Source organism: Mesoplodon bidens, assembly GCF_964165515.1.
Source record: "Mesoplodon bidens genome assembly, chromosome: 15".
Classification (NCBI taxonomy): domain Eukaryota; kingdom Metazoa; phylum Chordata; class Mammalia; order Artiodactyla; family Ziphiidae; genus Mesoplodon; species Mesoplodon bidens.
The window spans coordinates 11,351,575-11,365,380 of NC_138171.1; the positions used below are offsets into that span (position 1 = coordinate 11,351,575).

A 13,806-nucleotide genomic window follows, 5' to 3' on the forward strand; every position below is an offset into this window, starting at 1 on the left:
AACAATGGCAAGGATGCTATTATTCCCGGAGGAATTCTAGGAAAAAATGAGCCACGTGGAAGCAGAGCCTGCTGATGCTGACACTGGCCGGAGGCCCGCCTGTCACCGCCTCCCTCCCAGGGCCCGACAGCAGGGCCAGGGTGGGGTTCCAGAGACCCGCGGACTCCTCGGTGATGGGGTCGGGTAAGGGTCTGAGGGGCAGTACAGCCCCTGGGGCCGCTTGTAGAATGTTCCCCTTCAGATCAGGGAAGGTTAACAGTGTGGCCACGGGCTTCCACTCCCTCCCCGGGGCCTGACCGACGCGGACACACAGAGGCCTTTGTTGCTGCTGACATGCAGACACCACACATCTGCAGTGCTGACCCTCTGCCCTCCCCGCTGCGCGCCCAGCCAGTCCTGCCAGCAGGCCCGCTTCCCAGGTGTCCCGTGTGCAGTCAGTTGACTACCTTGCTGGGGGCGAGCCAGAGCCACCCTGTGGGGCTGTCCCGGGAGAGGCCAGCAGAGGCTGTGGGCCTGGGTGCAGCCACACCCTGCCTCTCCCCATCCCACCTCTCCCAGGCCGTTGCCCTCCCACCCTTGCGTCCATCGAGGCGGCCCTGGCCACAGGATGTCCTGCCTCCCACGGGCCTCTCCACGGCCCCGCTGCCCCAGCAGCCTCCTGCGTGGCTGGCAGGACCACCCGGGGGCACCTCCTCCCCAGGAGGCAGGAGGAGGCTGCACGAAGCACCCTTCTCGGCGCCCACCCAGTGAGGCCCCAGCTGCAGGGCTGAGGCCTGTGTGCAAGTGGGCTCCCCACCCTCCCCGGTGCCCAGAGGCGCGTAGGTTCTTGGTCCAACTCCATTCTTTTCCTGGAATTCTCTGGCTTTCAGCTTCCCAAATCCATACTTCCCTGCTCACCACCTTCACCCACAGAATGTGAAAGGCACCTTTCTCTCCACTGTCTTCATGAATAAAGAAACAGGACCAATGACACAAATTTGACCCAAGTCACGTACCAGCTCCCATCCCTCTCATCCTCGGCCCTCGGCGAGCCCTCAGAGGGAGCACGCCAGCCCACCCTGAGAATGTCAACAGAGGCCCTGGGAAGCGGGGCACAGTCGTACTCGCTCAGCACCTGCTCTGGGAGGCCCCGCTGGACAAGTGTCTCTCGAGCCCCAGAACCAGACCCGGTGTTCCTGTGATGAGGACCAGTTTGCATAAAAGGCCCTGGGGAGGAGGTTCATGGGTCAGGACTGGGACCTGGAAACCAGCATTTAGCAAAGTGCCCGGGGAAGATTTTGATGATCCGTTTAGCCAGAGGCCCCGGTGGGGCACACACTGTGTGTGACCTGCTTTCTCAGGCATGACCACTCCAATGTCCGGCCGTAACAATACACCTTGATCCCATCCTTTAATAGCTGCAGAACATCCAACACAGGGAGAAAGCACAACTTACCTAATCCCTGGGGATACAATCAGCTCATCTCTAGCTTTTCAACATTACAAATAATGCCACCACGAACACTTCTACCTGTACATCTCTGCACACCTGCTTGAGAACTCCTGCTGGCTGAGTTTCTAGGTGTAGACAAACGCGGGGTCAAAGCGTGCACTAATCTTAAACTGCCCTCCAAAAATGCAGGCACCAAGGGCACTGCCTCCACGGCCTCAGGCTCGGGCTAACCCCCGTTCATCCTCTAAGCTTGTGCATGATGCCACCTCCTGCTGGCAGCCTTCCTTGACCACCCAGGGAAAGTTGGGTGTCTCCTCTCTAAGGCTGACCCCCTCAGCGTGCACCTCCATCACATCCCTATCCATGGGCCACCACCACAATCTACTGCTCCCTTCCAAGTAAGATGGTCTAGAACACAGACCAGGGGCCCAGTCTAGTTATCTCGGGGTTTCACATGCATCAGTAGGTGCTCAGTAATCTTTGTCAAACTGTAAGGAAGCAAAACGGCAATCAATTCAATCAAGACCACATGAAAAGGGGGACTTCCCTGGTGGTCCAGTGGTAAAGAATCCGCCTTACAATGCAGGGGATGCGGGTTCGATCCCTGGTGAGGCAACTAAGATCCGACACGCTGCGGGGCAACTAAGCCCACACGCCACAACTACTGAGCTCGCACGCCTCAACTAGAGCCCGCGTGCCCTGGAGCCTGTGCGCCAGAACTAGAGAAGAGAAAACCCGCACGCCACAACTAGAGAGAAGCCCACGCGCCTCAACGAGGATCCCGCGTGCCACAACTAAGACCCAATGCAGCCAAAAATAAATAAAATAAATAAACAATAAACAAATCTTACAAAAAAAAGACTAAATGAAAGGGTTAAGTACCCCAAAACCATTCTGGGGGCTGAAGGTACGTGGTCAAGCCTGGGTATCAGTTTCAGGACCGGCCTGAAGTCCAGGGCAGGCTTCTGTCTTCTGTCACTGTCATCACTGGGCTGGCAAGGCCTGACTCAGTCGCACCAGACCCTTGATTCCAACAAGCACCACCAGGTGGTGCTAGGTCCCCGCTAAAGTCAGTCACTTCCCCGGGCCAACCTGTGGCTCAGTCAGAGGCTCCTCCAGCTGGGGGAGCAGCAGGGACGGTCCAGGGCCTGTTCCTCAAGGAGGAGGCTGGGTCCACAGGGCTTCAATATCAATATGTATCTCTGGACTAGAAGGCCATTTCCCCTCGCCCCCAGTAAGCCAGGACCCTCTCACATTACCTTTCCAGGCTGCAGGGGGCGTTTAAGAGGGTTCTGGTTTCTTCCTTGACGGGGCCGTCTTCTTTAACCTCCTCAGTCTCAGCTGTCACCCACTGGTGGTTTGCGAAGAACTCCTTGCACTTCCCATTGTGTGGCTCCAGGATTCGTTTGGGAGGCCGGGGAGGTGGGGGGATGTGCTCGGGTGGAGGCTCCAGGTCCTCGTGGGAGAGCTCTTTCCATTGTTCCTTGAAAAAGCAGCAAGAGGAAGTCCCATGAGATTTCACGTTTGGCTGATCTGTCAGGAAACCTGCTCCCCTTTAAGTGAGCAGAGGTGAGGGGCCCTCTCAGCTTCTCGGGTCTCCAGCCATGTCCTTGGAAGATGAGATCTTATGAAAATAAAGTCTATTCTCCCTTTTAATGATCTCTATGTGAGCACTTCAAAGGCAGAAAATGGAACATGGTGAAACCTTCCACAACTTTTTAGCTATTTAAACACGAAGGCTAGCTATTTCCTCTGACCCAGGATACTGTTTCAACGTTTACAATGAACAGCCTCCTTCTTTACAGGCAAAAATTTAAAACCAACACACCTGGATTAAAGCAAAAGCACTGCTGACCTGTACTGAAGAGTCTCCCATGATGAACTTGGCGCCTTCAATCACAGCCAGGTAGGAGAAACGGAGCTGGTCTGCTGTCTGGATCAGTCCCATCCGAAATTTCCGCATTTCTAACAGAACTTTCTTGATATCAACAGAAGAAGGGTCTTTCCTTTTGTCCATCTGAAAGGCAGAGAGGAGACACAGCTCAGTGAGGTCCGAGCCTCAAGTACAATGTGACTGTGTATGTCCTGGAGCATGCCAGTTCCTACTCAGGAAAAGTCATAGCGAGGAAGGCAGAATTCTAGAAAATGTGGCAAAATTGGGACCATTTGAGCACAGGGGAAAAAGGAGAGGGAAGGGGGTTCTCTGGATCGTCCTGGCTTCCACATCAAAATTAAGGGCCTCCCTTCAAACGAAGCTATTTAGGGTAAAGCTCCTTTCATGGGAAGGAAGCTGTTAAAAAGTGAAGATCAAAGCTAGTTTATTGCAGAGACAGTTAACAGAGAAGCTGTGGCTGGGCCAGACTGGAGGTTAAAATGTGCCCCCTTCTCTTCCCGCGGTATTTAAGGGCCTTCTTACCAGCAAGAGGCAGGTGTCAGCCAGACAGAAGGTCCCCGACCTGCCGATGCCAGCGCTGCAGTGCACCACAATGGGGCCGTACTCCATGCTGAGCGACCCCGACTCGCGGACTTTGAAAAGAAAGTTCAGAAACGAGGCTGGCGATTCAGGGACTCCAAAGTCAGGCCACGTGGTATAGTGGAAATGTAAGATCTCTCGAGTTTCTTGAGACTGGAAGAGAAATATATTCATGACGATTCTAAGAGAATCACCTGTACAGAAATCATTAATTCCAAGTAAGCATGAAGTGCCTTTCCACCCACCTAACTCCAAGAGTACCCTTAATTCTCAGATTTTTCTCCCCGGGTCCACAAACCTAGTGAACAAATACCAAGCCCCGAGTGGACCCCAGGTTGCTCCTGCTTCAACTGCCCCTCCTTTAGGATGGAACAGTCTTGCCCACAAGAGCCCCTGTCTCCAATGTTCCTTTCAATTCTGCCGTCTTCCTGGTTACAACCGATTTCTGTCCGCCCCACAAGTCAAAATGATGCTTCGCTGCCACCCACAGCAATCTTGTCATCAAAGGCCTCGGGGTTTCACATGAAAGAGTGGAAACGTAACTGCACGTGTGGGGCACCAGCTCTGGGTAACTCGGGGCTTTCCTTACAGGACTATCTGGATGCCTCAGAGGATTGTCATTTTACAGAAAAAAGTTACCAACTCAGTCTCCAAAGACAGGAGGCTGCCACGTGTGGCTCAATATCCAGCTGAACAGATGGTTCACGATGAGGAGGAGGATGCTGACAAGACCAGCTGCACTGGCCCCACAAGCGGAGCGCTTACCATGTTCCGGTGTGGGCACGAGAGCTCACTGAGTTCTCACAGCAATCCTTCGAGGCACGTAGTCCCGTTACTCCCATTTTCCAGATTAGAAGACTGAGGCTTGGCAGCTAACCCTCCATTAAGTGGGGGAGCAGGAGTTTAAATCTAAGCTTGCTTGACTCCAGAGCCCGCTGCAGGAACTCTTGAAAGGAGGACCCTGGCCCTTGTCCCCTAGCCCAATCTGCTCGCCGTGGAACAGACAGAACGGCCTCTGGTGCTGTTTCCAGCTCCGCTCCTTCCTCTGAGCCTCTGGGACTCCACTCCCAGGGTGGACAACTGGTCGCCAGGAGCAATGATCAAAATGTAGTTCTTGCTGAGGAGAGCAACCAAGATTACACTAAGGTAAGAGCCCACAGCAATGGGAGCCAGTCACAGGGGAAGTAAGGCCTGCAGACAGGAACCACCCCAGCTGCACAGCGCAAAGGGCCAAGCCAGTGCCTAGGTCACCTGGACAGCGGCTGATGGTGAAACACTTTGGGCCAAAGACCCGCTGACCGACAATGTCTCCCTTCGTTTGGCAAATGTCCATAACGTGCCTCCCGTGTGCCCGGCACGATGAGGTAATGACCCCGCGCCCTGCCCTCCCAATGCTCACAGCTTAGTTACAGCAACCTTCCCTGACCCTAGTGTGATGAAAATGTGTGAAAAGGACCCACAAAAACAGCAAGGACCTAACATTAGCAGAGAACACACACGTGTTGCCCTGCACCAGCTATTACACACACTGGTGGTATCTTTCTGCAGAACTGGAAAAAATCTGCTTATGACATGAGGATAACTTATAGAACCACACCAAACACTTCCATACTTTCCTCCCTAGAAAATGATCTCCTTATATCCTTTAATGGCTTAAAAGAGAAATGTGTCTTCTATTTTTTTTAGAACAGAAAAGCACTTAAAAATAGATTTTAAAAAAAATGGAATAAGAAGGGCTTCCCTGGTGGTGCAGTGGTTGAGAGTCCGCCTGCCGATGCAGGAGACACGGGTTCGTGCCCCGGTCCGGGAAGATCCCACATGCCGCGGAGCGGCTGGGCCCGTGAGCCATGGCCGCTGAGCCTGCGCGTCCGGAGCCTGTGCTCCGCAATGGGAGAGGCCACGGCAGTGAGAGGCCCGCGTACCGCAAAAAAAAAAAAAAAAAAATGGAATAAGAAAACACGCCAAAAGCAAGTTCCTTCTTTTAATTCTTAAAAAGGTGTGGGTTATCTCCTGTTTACTCCCTCCCTCACACCTGCCCACCTCTTTCTCAAGGAATTCATTCCAGACGTGTGCTCGGCCAGGTACGCGTCTGACAAGACTTTTTCAAAACCACGTCTGTTGGAGCAAACAGGTCTCCCCCAAACCTCCAAGCTGCTGCCTCTGCTCTGCCACGCAAACAGCACAAACCTCTTCTGCTCTGTCCGAATTCTGTTTCCCTCGACAAACAAAAGAAATGTTCTCAAGAGTTTAGCAGAAGCCACTTGCAATGTCAGGCTTGCAAACGCTCAAAAGCATTAAAAAAGTCCACCACGTAATCCTCCAGGCACATACCAACCCACTGCCAACATTATTGCTGAAAATGCTCCGTATCAAACCCCTCCATAAATCACACCCTGAGAGCCCGCATGCGGCTATGGCCGGGCTTGGGGCTCCAGCGCTAGCGCACAGGGGGCGGCGGGGGGACCTGGACCCACTGCGCGGCTGCATTCCTCCAGAGCCACGGGATTTTAACCTCTTCTCCACTTCCAGTCACCTGCGCTAAGTTCTCGATCTTACTTCGACTATTAATCCCACCCCAGGCGTCACGGTGACTATAAAGCAGTGAACTGAAAACTAAGATGCGAATGTAACGCAGGAGCAGATCCCTCCTCTCCAGCCTCGGCCCGCAAGCCCCAACACCAGTCCTCCCACTGCCCCCAGATAAACCCACGTTCCCTCGACGCCACAGAACCTGCGAACCCTTCCCGGCACGTGCTCTGAGCCTGTGCTGCTCTCACACTGCACACGGACCACCTTCTGGAAGGCTTTCAAAAACCCTATCTGACAGGGGGCAGACAGAGACGCGGTGAGAACGGTGCCCTTTGCCTCGAGTCTGACAGTTTGATATGCTGGGGCCAGGAATCAACCCCAGGCAGTCTGATTCCAGAAGGCAGTGGCTGACCGTGTTTGAGGGTGTCCCCAGGAGCTGCCGTCAGCTCCCTCCCACTGTTCCCACTACAAGCATGGTTCCCCAGAGTGATGGCTCCGGGCGAATCATTCAGCCTCCCGAGGGCAGGGCCTTCTGTGACGCCGCTTCTAGCACACCGCCCAGACATATTCCAAGATCCATTTAATGATAGCCGGCAGGTGGTGTTACAAATTCTCCCCACACATGGGCTTCCCTGGTGGCGCAGTGCTTAAACAATCTGCCTGCCAAGGCAGGGGACATGGGTTTGAGCCCTGGTCCGGGAAGATCCCACACGCCGTGGAGCAACTAAGCCCGTGCGCCACAACTACTGAGCCTGCGCTCTAGAGCCCGTGAGCCACAACTACTGAGCCCACGTGCCACAACTACTGAGCCTGTGCTCTGGAGCCCACGAGCCACAACTACTGAAGCCCGCGCCCCTAGAGCCCGTGCTCCGCAACAAAGAGTAGCCTCCGCTCACCGCAACTAGAGAAAGCCCCCGCACAGCAATGAAGACCCAACGCAGCCAAAAATAAAATAAATGAGAGAAATAAATTTATTAAAATAAATAAATAAATAAATAAATTCTCCCCACACAAACAAGCCCAAGACTTCATCTAGAAAATTTACACTGACTACGAACTGGGAGTCAGCCCTGGAGGGCCCCTCTTCCCTCACTTCGGACTAAAGAGACTGTGGACCACAAGAGAGGCCCACGTGCTCTGCTGGTATTTAACTCACAGGCCATCACTTTAGTCCCTGTGCAGTTGCAAAGGCAGGAGCAGGAACAGGTAAGGTTTAGGTCAGAACTCCCTTTTCCCTCAGAACTGGTGTTAACGAGTGTTGGGAGAGAGCTCTGTGGGGAAGGAGGCAGGTGCGACCCGCCCCCAGGCACCTCTGGTCACCCGGTAAGTAAGCAGGTAAGCTCTACTCACCATAGTGCTAAAGCTACTTCTTGCTCGGCGCACAGAAAACCACTGGCATAAACAACGGGTGCTAAGTAGTATCACCCAAGTGAAAAGACATCTCAACCAGTAACTGTCTGAAGGACTTAAGCGCGTGCCATACTCACTGTGAGGTTTTCCAATTCTAGTTGTCGTACTGTGTAATATGACTTAATATCTTCAGAGATCAATGTCAATTTCAAATTTGTGTCTTCAAAGATCATTTCTTCTTCTTCTTTTTGTGGCCAGTACTGTGCACATTTTAACTAGGGGAGAAAATAACATTGAATTATTGTGAGCAACTGACTGTCTTCCTATGGAGGTTGGAAGTACTGTCCACGAGCTTTATGATAACCCAGAGACCCAGGGTTTTCTGACCTTGGAGGTCGCCATCCATGTAACCTGCCTGCCTCCAGAGGAGATGGGGAGGGGTCTGTGAAGATCTAGACCAGGACTAGTCGGGCAGACAGGACTTGCACTTCCAAACCCAGCTGCCCCGGTTTCCACACAGCGAAGCGTTCCAGGGGTCTGATCCTCTCCCTATCACCCATGAAGGAAGCCAGATGGCACACAAGGTTTAGGCTCTCATGAACTACTTTATGTAGCCATTTCAAAGGTTATCAAGACCCTGATGGGTGCTCTCGGCACAGCGCAGACTCCTTACCCTGGGGACGATAACCAAGACTAGAAGAGACCACATGAAACACCGTAAAAAGCTTGAAGGGCTGTAATCAAATGCAAACCAGAATCGAGAAGGCTTGCAGAGGGGTCCTCCAAGGCTGGGGATCACCCACTGCCCCACCCCACCCTTTCATTCTGGTTTGGTTCAGTTCAGAAAAATCCCTTGTTCTAGTTTAAAAATTTTAGAAACTACTTGATGCTCTTGATTTAAACATAGCTCATTAACATTTTCCTTAAAGCAAGCAAACTCCCAAAGATTTGGTTTCATTTAGAGTTCAAGAAAGAAAATCTGAGTCAAATTTAGTGGCATGCTTTGCTTGAGCCAAGTTTCTGTGCCAGACATTTCTGGTTGCTGATGACTGTTCTGGATAAGAACAGCAGGTAGATGGGGGCTAAGCTGCCAGGTCCATAAGCCAGAGGAACCAGACAGAGGGACCCTCAAAGGCGGTATGACTTCCAGCAAATGAAATATCAGTGTGTGTAAACAGCTCTTTGGGAAATGGTACAAGTTCAAGACCCTTATAATTCAACATGCATTGACTCAGAGGAGCCAGGAGGCTCTTGAAGAGGCCGAAGACAGAACAACAAAAGCCCATCGGTCCTGCTTTAATGAAAACCAAAGCAACAGAAAAAAGGGAGGGAAACAAATTAAGAAACACCACACTGAGATGCCAACACAGCATCAAACTTTATGGTTCCCGAACAGAAGGCCAATAAGGCTTTCTAAAGAGCCTGGACACTGGCCTGTTTTAAAGTTTTGGCCAGTTCCACCCTCCCTGCACCAATGATGAGCGCCAAAGATGAACCCCTGGAACAGAGCCCGTCTGTCAGCACCAAAGAGATCCTGCCACTCAGGACGCAGAAGCATCAATGGCATGGCACGATCCCATGCTTAGCCAAAGTGGGCGAGGCAGATGACAGCAAGACTTCAGGAGACGCTTAAAGGATGCATTCATTCCCACACTTCAAATCATTAGACCTGTGTAATGCCTTGAGACTCCAGAAACAGAGACTGCCCTGGTAGGTCCAAAACCACGTGTGCTGGAGTGGGCACCCAATTCAGTGAGCAGACCAAGAGTAAAGCAAAGAAGCAGAAATGCAGAATGGCGAGTTGCTACCAAAGAAGAAGCCAATGTTTTCATGCCTCATGGGCAGGAAAGGCAAGTCTTTTCAACCTCATGTCCACACAGCAAGCACTCACTTTCAAAAGCAAATATAAAGCCTTCCAAATCTCTGTAATCTGGGTAAAGAGCAAGACTTTGGAACTCTACAGCTGAGGAATTCTGGCACACACTAAGTGTCAATACTTATTTAAAAAACAGGAGTTCTTAAGAGAACTCTTAGGCATCTATAGCAACATGCCACAGCCTGCTCTCTGTCATTTCCTGTAGAAATTTTTGTTGTAAACATATGCAACAAAACAAAACAAAATAAGCACAATATCAACTACTTCCTGTTATCCTATTTACTTGATACATAGTGACCGGAAAAGGAGATTTATTTTATTGGAAAGCAGTCCTTCTTCAGGGTTAACACTGAGGCATGTCTTGGGTTGGCACCAAACAGCCATGTGGCAGTGCCAAAGTGCTGGCATCTGTCATACCTGCTGTTACCACCATGAAGGCGGGTGTGAGAGAGTCCTTGCTTGGGTCCATCTAAAACAAAGAGCTATGCCATCTTGAGAAAAATCCATGAAAGTCATCTGGGGTGACCCTGTGATGGGTGATTTGGCTGAAAGAAGAATGAACACAGAGAACTAAAAGCAGAGTACGAGAGAGATGCACAAAGCCTAAAGCACCTATGATACAAAACCTAGTGTCTCGGGCCTGAAAGCACTTGAAATCAAACAGCATCTTCAGTAGGGATTTCAGGGGAGAGATATGGGCGATGTTTCTGGTTGAACATGGCCTTGCTACTTCCCCTGCCTAGACAATAAGCCCGGCCCCTACACACATGCACTCTATCCCGTCATGTCTAAACTCAGTTTTTAAATTGAATGAATGAGAACTGTGGCCATGTGGATGACCTCAGTCTAACACACACAATCATTTTCTGCACAATGGTTTTCCAGGAAGCACAGGGTCCCAAAAGGGTAACGGGCAGGTCTGCCAAAAATACAGGGAGAACATCTTCCACTATTTGGCGAAAGAAGGAAACCAGAAAACAAATATGCATTACATGGAAACGCTCTGCAAGCTGGTTTTTACCACGGGCTGTGTGGAGACGTTATAATTAGATTAGTTGAGCAAACAAGACACTGCAATTTCTTATAATTTTCCCCAGTCAGCCCGTATGGGGTGATAACGTTGAGGCTGAATTAAAAATGTTTATCCCAAGGAAACTTTAAGAACCATAAACCATACGTTGCTTTCCACGCCAATCTGCAGGCCCAAAAGACCCACAGTGAACAGAAGAGCCGCAAAGGAAAACAGGGACCACTGTCACGTTATCACAGTGAACGACAATAAAAACCAACTCGGTGTTTGTTTGCTTTTTTTTAATGGCCAACATAGCAGTCCAAGGGGTTGAAAGGTTGTCACAGTGGATCTGTGGTCCATTTTTGGTCGGCCTTGGGTGGGCGACAACCAAGAGCAGGGCCTGGTGACGAACATGTGACTGCGGTACCGGGACACCACTCCTCGTGTCCTGTGGCAACAGTAGCTAAAGCAAACCGCGTGCAAATAGCAAAGAGGTTTCACCTGAACTTTTAGTAACAAATAAAAGGCAAATGCTACCATATCTGATGATTTTAAAATAAATAAGTCATGATTTAAAATTCTCAACCCTCCATACGACTACAGAGTGTTTCTCAACTGAGGGCCATTCTGCCTCCCAGGGGACACTGGACACTGTCTGGGGACATTTGTGATGGCTTCAACCTGGGGTGGGGGTGATACTGGCATCCGGTGGGCAGAGACCAGGGATCCTGCTAAACACCCTCCAATGCACAGGCCGGCCCCCCATGACAGAGAGCGATCTGGCCCAAACGTCAGCAGCGATGAGGCTGGAAGACCCCAAAGGGTCACCTGTGCTCAGCACCTGCACCGGCCACCGTGTTTCACTTCCCCTTGCGGAGTGCGTGTGTTGCAGGAACCTCGTGTTTTGCTTCTTTACTCAAAATTGCTGACGTGAGTGGTGATGGGTGAGGGTTTGCTTCACATTTGCAACTTCACATTTTATTAATCAAGCCACTGCAGAGAAAATCAAAAACCACTCTTTCTAAGACAAGAAGCGTTACTGCATCAACTGAACGCTCAGGTGAGCTCTTTACACCTGTGACTGTGGAGCGAATAAATACTCTCTTTCAAGAAAAGGAGGCAGAGGCAAAAATATGATTTTAAACATGTGCCGCCGTAAGAAGGCCATTTGTTGTAACCAAGACTGTTCCTGTCCGGGTGGGGGAGGGAAGAGGCTTTGTGGCGAGTGCCTTACTGCTTTAGGTTTTCACCGCTCACGTTTCCGTGGATGTGTTACTTCTTTGCACTTGTACTTTTCCCCTTTAGGGCCACGACTGTGCTTTCTTCAGAGGCGTGGCGTCTCCGGAGCCTTCATGTTCTCCTGGCAAGCCACGGCCGCATCCCGATGCAGCCAGGATGGCTGGGACAGCAGTGCCCCCGCTGAGCCCCAGGGGGCACAGTGCCAGCACCTGGCTGGGCCTGGGCCACACGCTCCTCCCGGTCTTGGTGCTCCTCAGCCCACCTCCTCCCGGGGCCTCCACCTCTGAGGCTGCGGAGCCCCGGCGGTGCTGGTGCCGGTGCTGGCCGTGAGTGTAGCGGGAAGCGGGCGGGAGCCAGGGGGGCGGGGATGCGGCATCTATTCCCTACTTCTAAGACGTGTGGGGAGGGAGAGCACAGCCGCCGCGGCCCCAAGGGAAGCAACGTGGGATGCCGGGAAGTGGGGCGAGTGTGATTCGGATCATTAGCCCAGAGAACTGGCAAGAAACTTAAAAAAAACTTAAAAAAAAGAACATTTAATAAAATAAATAAACGTTTGTCCTGGCTGAAGTCTGGAGACGGAAGGCGGGGCTGGGGGGTCCAGATTAACTAGGGCCCAACCATACCCGGTCCAGCAGCCACATTATGCATATCCTGGGAGGCAGGGGGAGCCCCAGAAGAGTTTCAGCTGTGAAGAGGTGTGGTGAGACTTGCTTTAGAAAGGTCATTTGGGATATAGGACGCAGGAGAGCCTGAGGAGAGCCGTCGAGGGGCAGGAGGTGGCCTGACCAAACGCACACCTCGAGTTCACGTGGCAAAGAACTTGGAAGAAAGGAACACACACCCTGAAGTGAAGCACAAGCAGACAACGTCCACATTAAAGAGGTGTGGCCAGGAGCCAAGCATCTGGAGATTTTACGGAGGCGAACCCAGGGTCCAGCTGCTCCCACAACTCAGGTGCGGAGAGGCAAGCTTTTACCAGCCAGAAAAAGCATATATGATGAAGATACAGTAGGAACTTGCTTTTCAAAATAAAACTCTGCTCACACAGCTCCACAAGACAAGCACAGCAGCACACGAAGCAGGAGAGAGACTGAGAGGGGAGAGGAAAGCAGGACACACGCGTCCCACACTGGAGGGACTGACGGATGGGGGCAGGGTGGAGAATAGGTCGAGGGCAGTTTGACTTGTTTCCCTCTTTTAAATTCACCTACGTATCTGACTTGTTTACAATAAACATGTATTTGTATACTGCTTCTTTATGTTTTTCTGATAGAAATATGAAAGCAACTCAAGGAAATAAACACGGACAGATGTCGACTTTGTGGACTGGCATCCACACGGGCAGGGATGCAAACAGTGGATCAGTCTATGACTTACCGAGCCTTTCTCCATCACTCTGTTGAGCATGACAACGCCCCTGCTTTTCTGCTCCCACACCATCTCCCAAAAGTGACCGCAGGTATTGGGCAAAGGGCCCTGCAAACACACAATGCACAGTGTATGCATTTTACACACAAACACGTTCCAGTGCAAGCTCACTGCTGGCGGTGAGTGGATGACAGGGCCCTCAGGCAGCGCGGTGGCCGCGGCTGGGACAGGGACCCGCCTCTCCCGGCCTAGTGGTGACCACAATTCTATTTCCTACCACGCGGTGAAAGGTCATTTCGGCATCTCAGGGCTGGTTCAGAGCTGAGCGAAGGAGGAGAGAAAACACAGATTCTGCTTTCTGGTCTGGGCTGGCCCGCTGAGGGGCTCCACTGAGAACGCCTTAGGGCGGGTGGTACAGCGAATAAAACTCCTGGCTGCAGGAGAGAGGCAGTGTGGGGAAGGGGTCAACAGGGACGCTTCTGACGGCTTGGTCCCAGCTCCAATCACTTACTATCTGTGTGACCTCG

General features: G+C 51.7%; 1 protein-coding gene across 3 annotated transcripts in view; it reads right to left on the reverse strand.

Annotated features, from left to right (window-relative positions):
- Positions 1–13,806, reverse strand: part of PTPN1 (protein tyrosine phosphatase non-receptor type 1) — a 68,725-nt gene that overhangs the window by 3,562 nt on the left and 51,357 nt on the right. For 2 of the 3 annotated variants that reach the window (XM_081255469.1, XM_081255471.1), the window contains 5 exons: positions 13,289–13,387; positions 7,922–8,059; positions 3,849–4,058; positions 3,288–3,449; positions 2,692–2,915 (listed from right to left, as the gene is read on the reverse strand). In XM_081255469.1, the coding sequence (XP_081111595.1) occupies positions 2,692–2,915; positions 3,288–3,449; positions 3,849–4,058; positions 7,922–8,059; positions 13,289–13,387 (833 nt within the window). The remainder of the gene's footprint in view (positions 1–2,691; positions 2,916–3,287; positions 3,450–3,848; positions 4,059–7,921; positions 8,060–13,288; positions 13,388–13,806) is intronic. The other variant, XM_081255470.1, reaches the window with a different exon arrangement.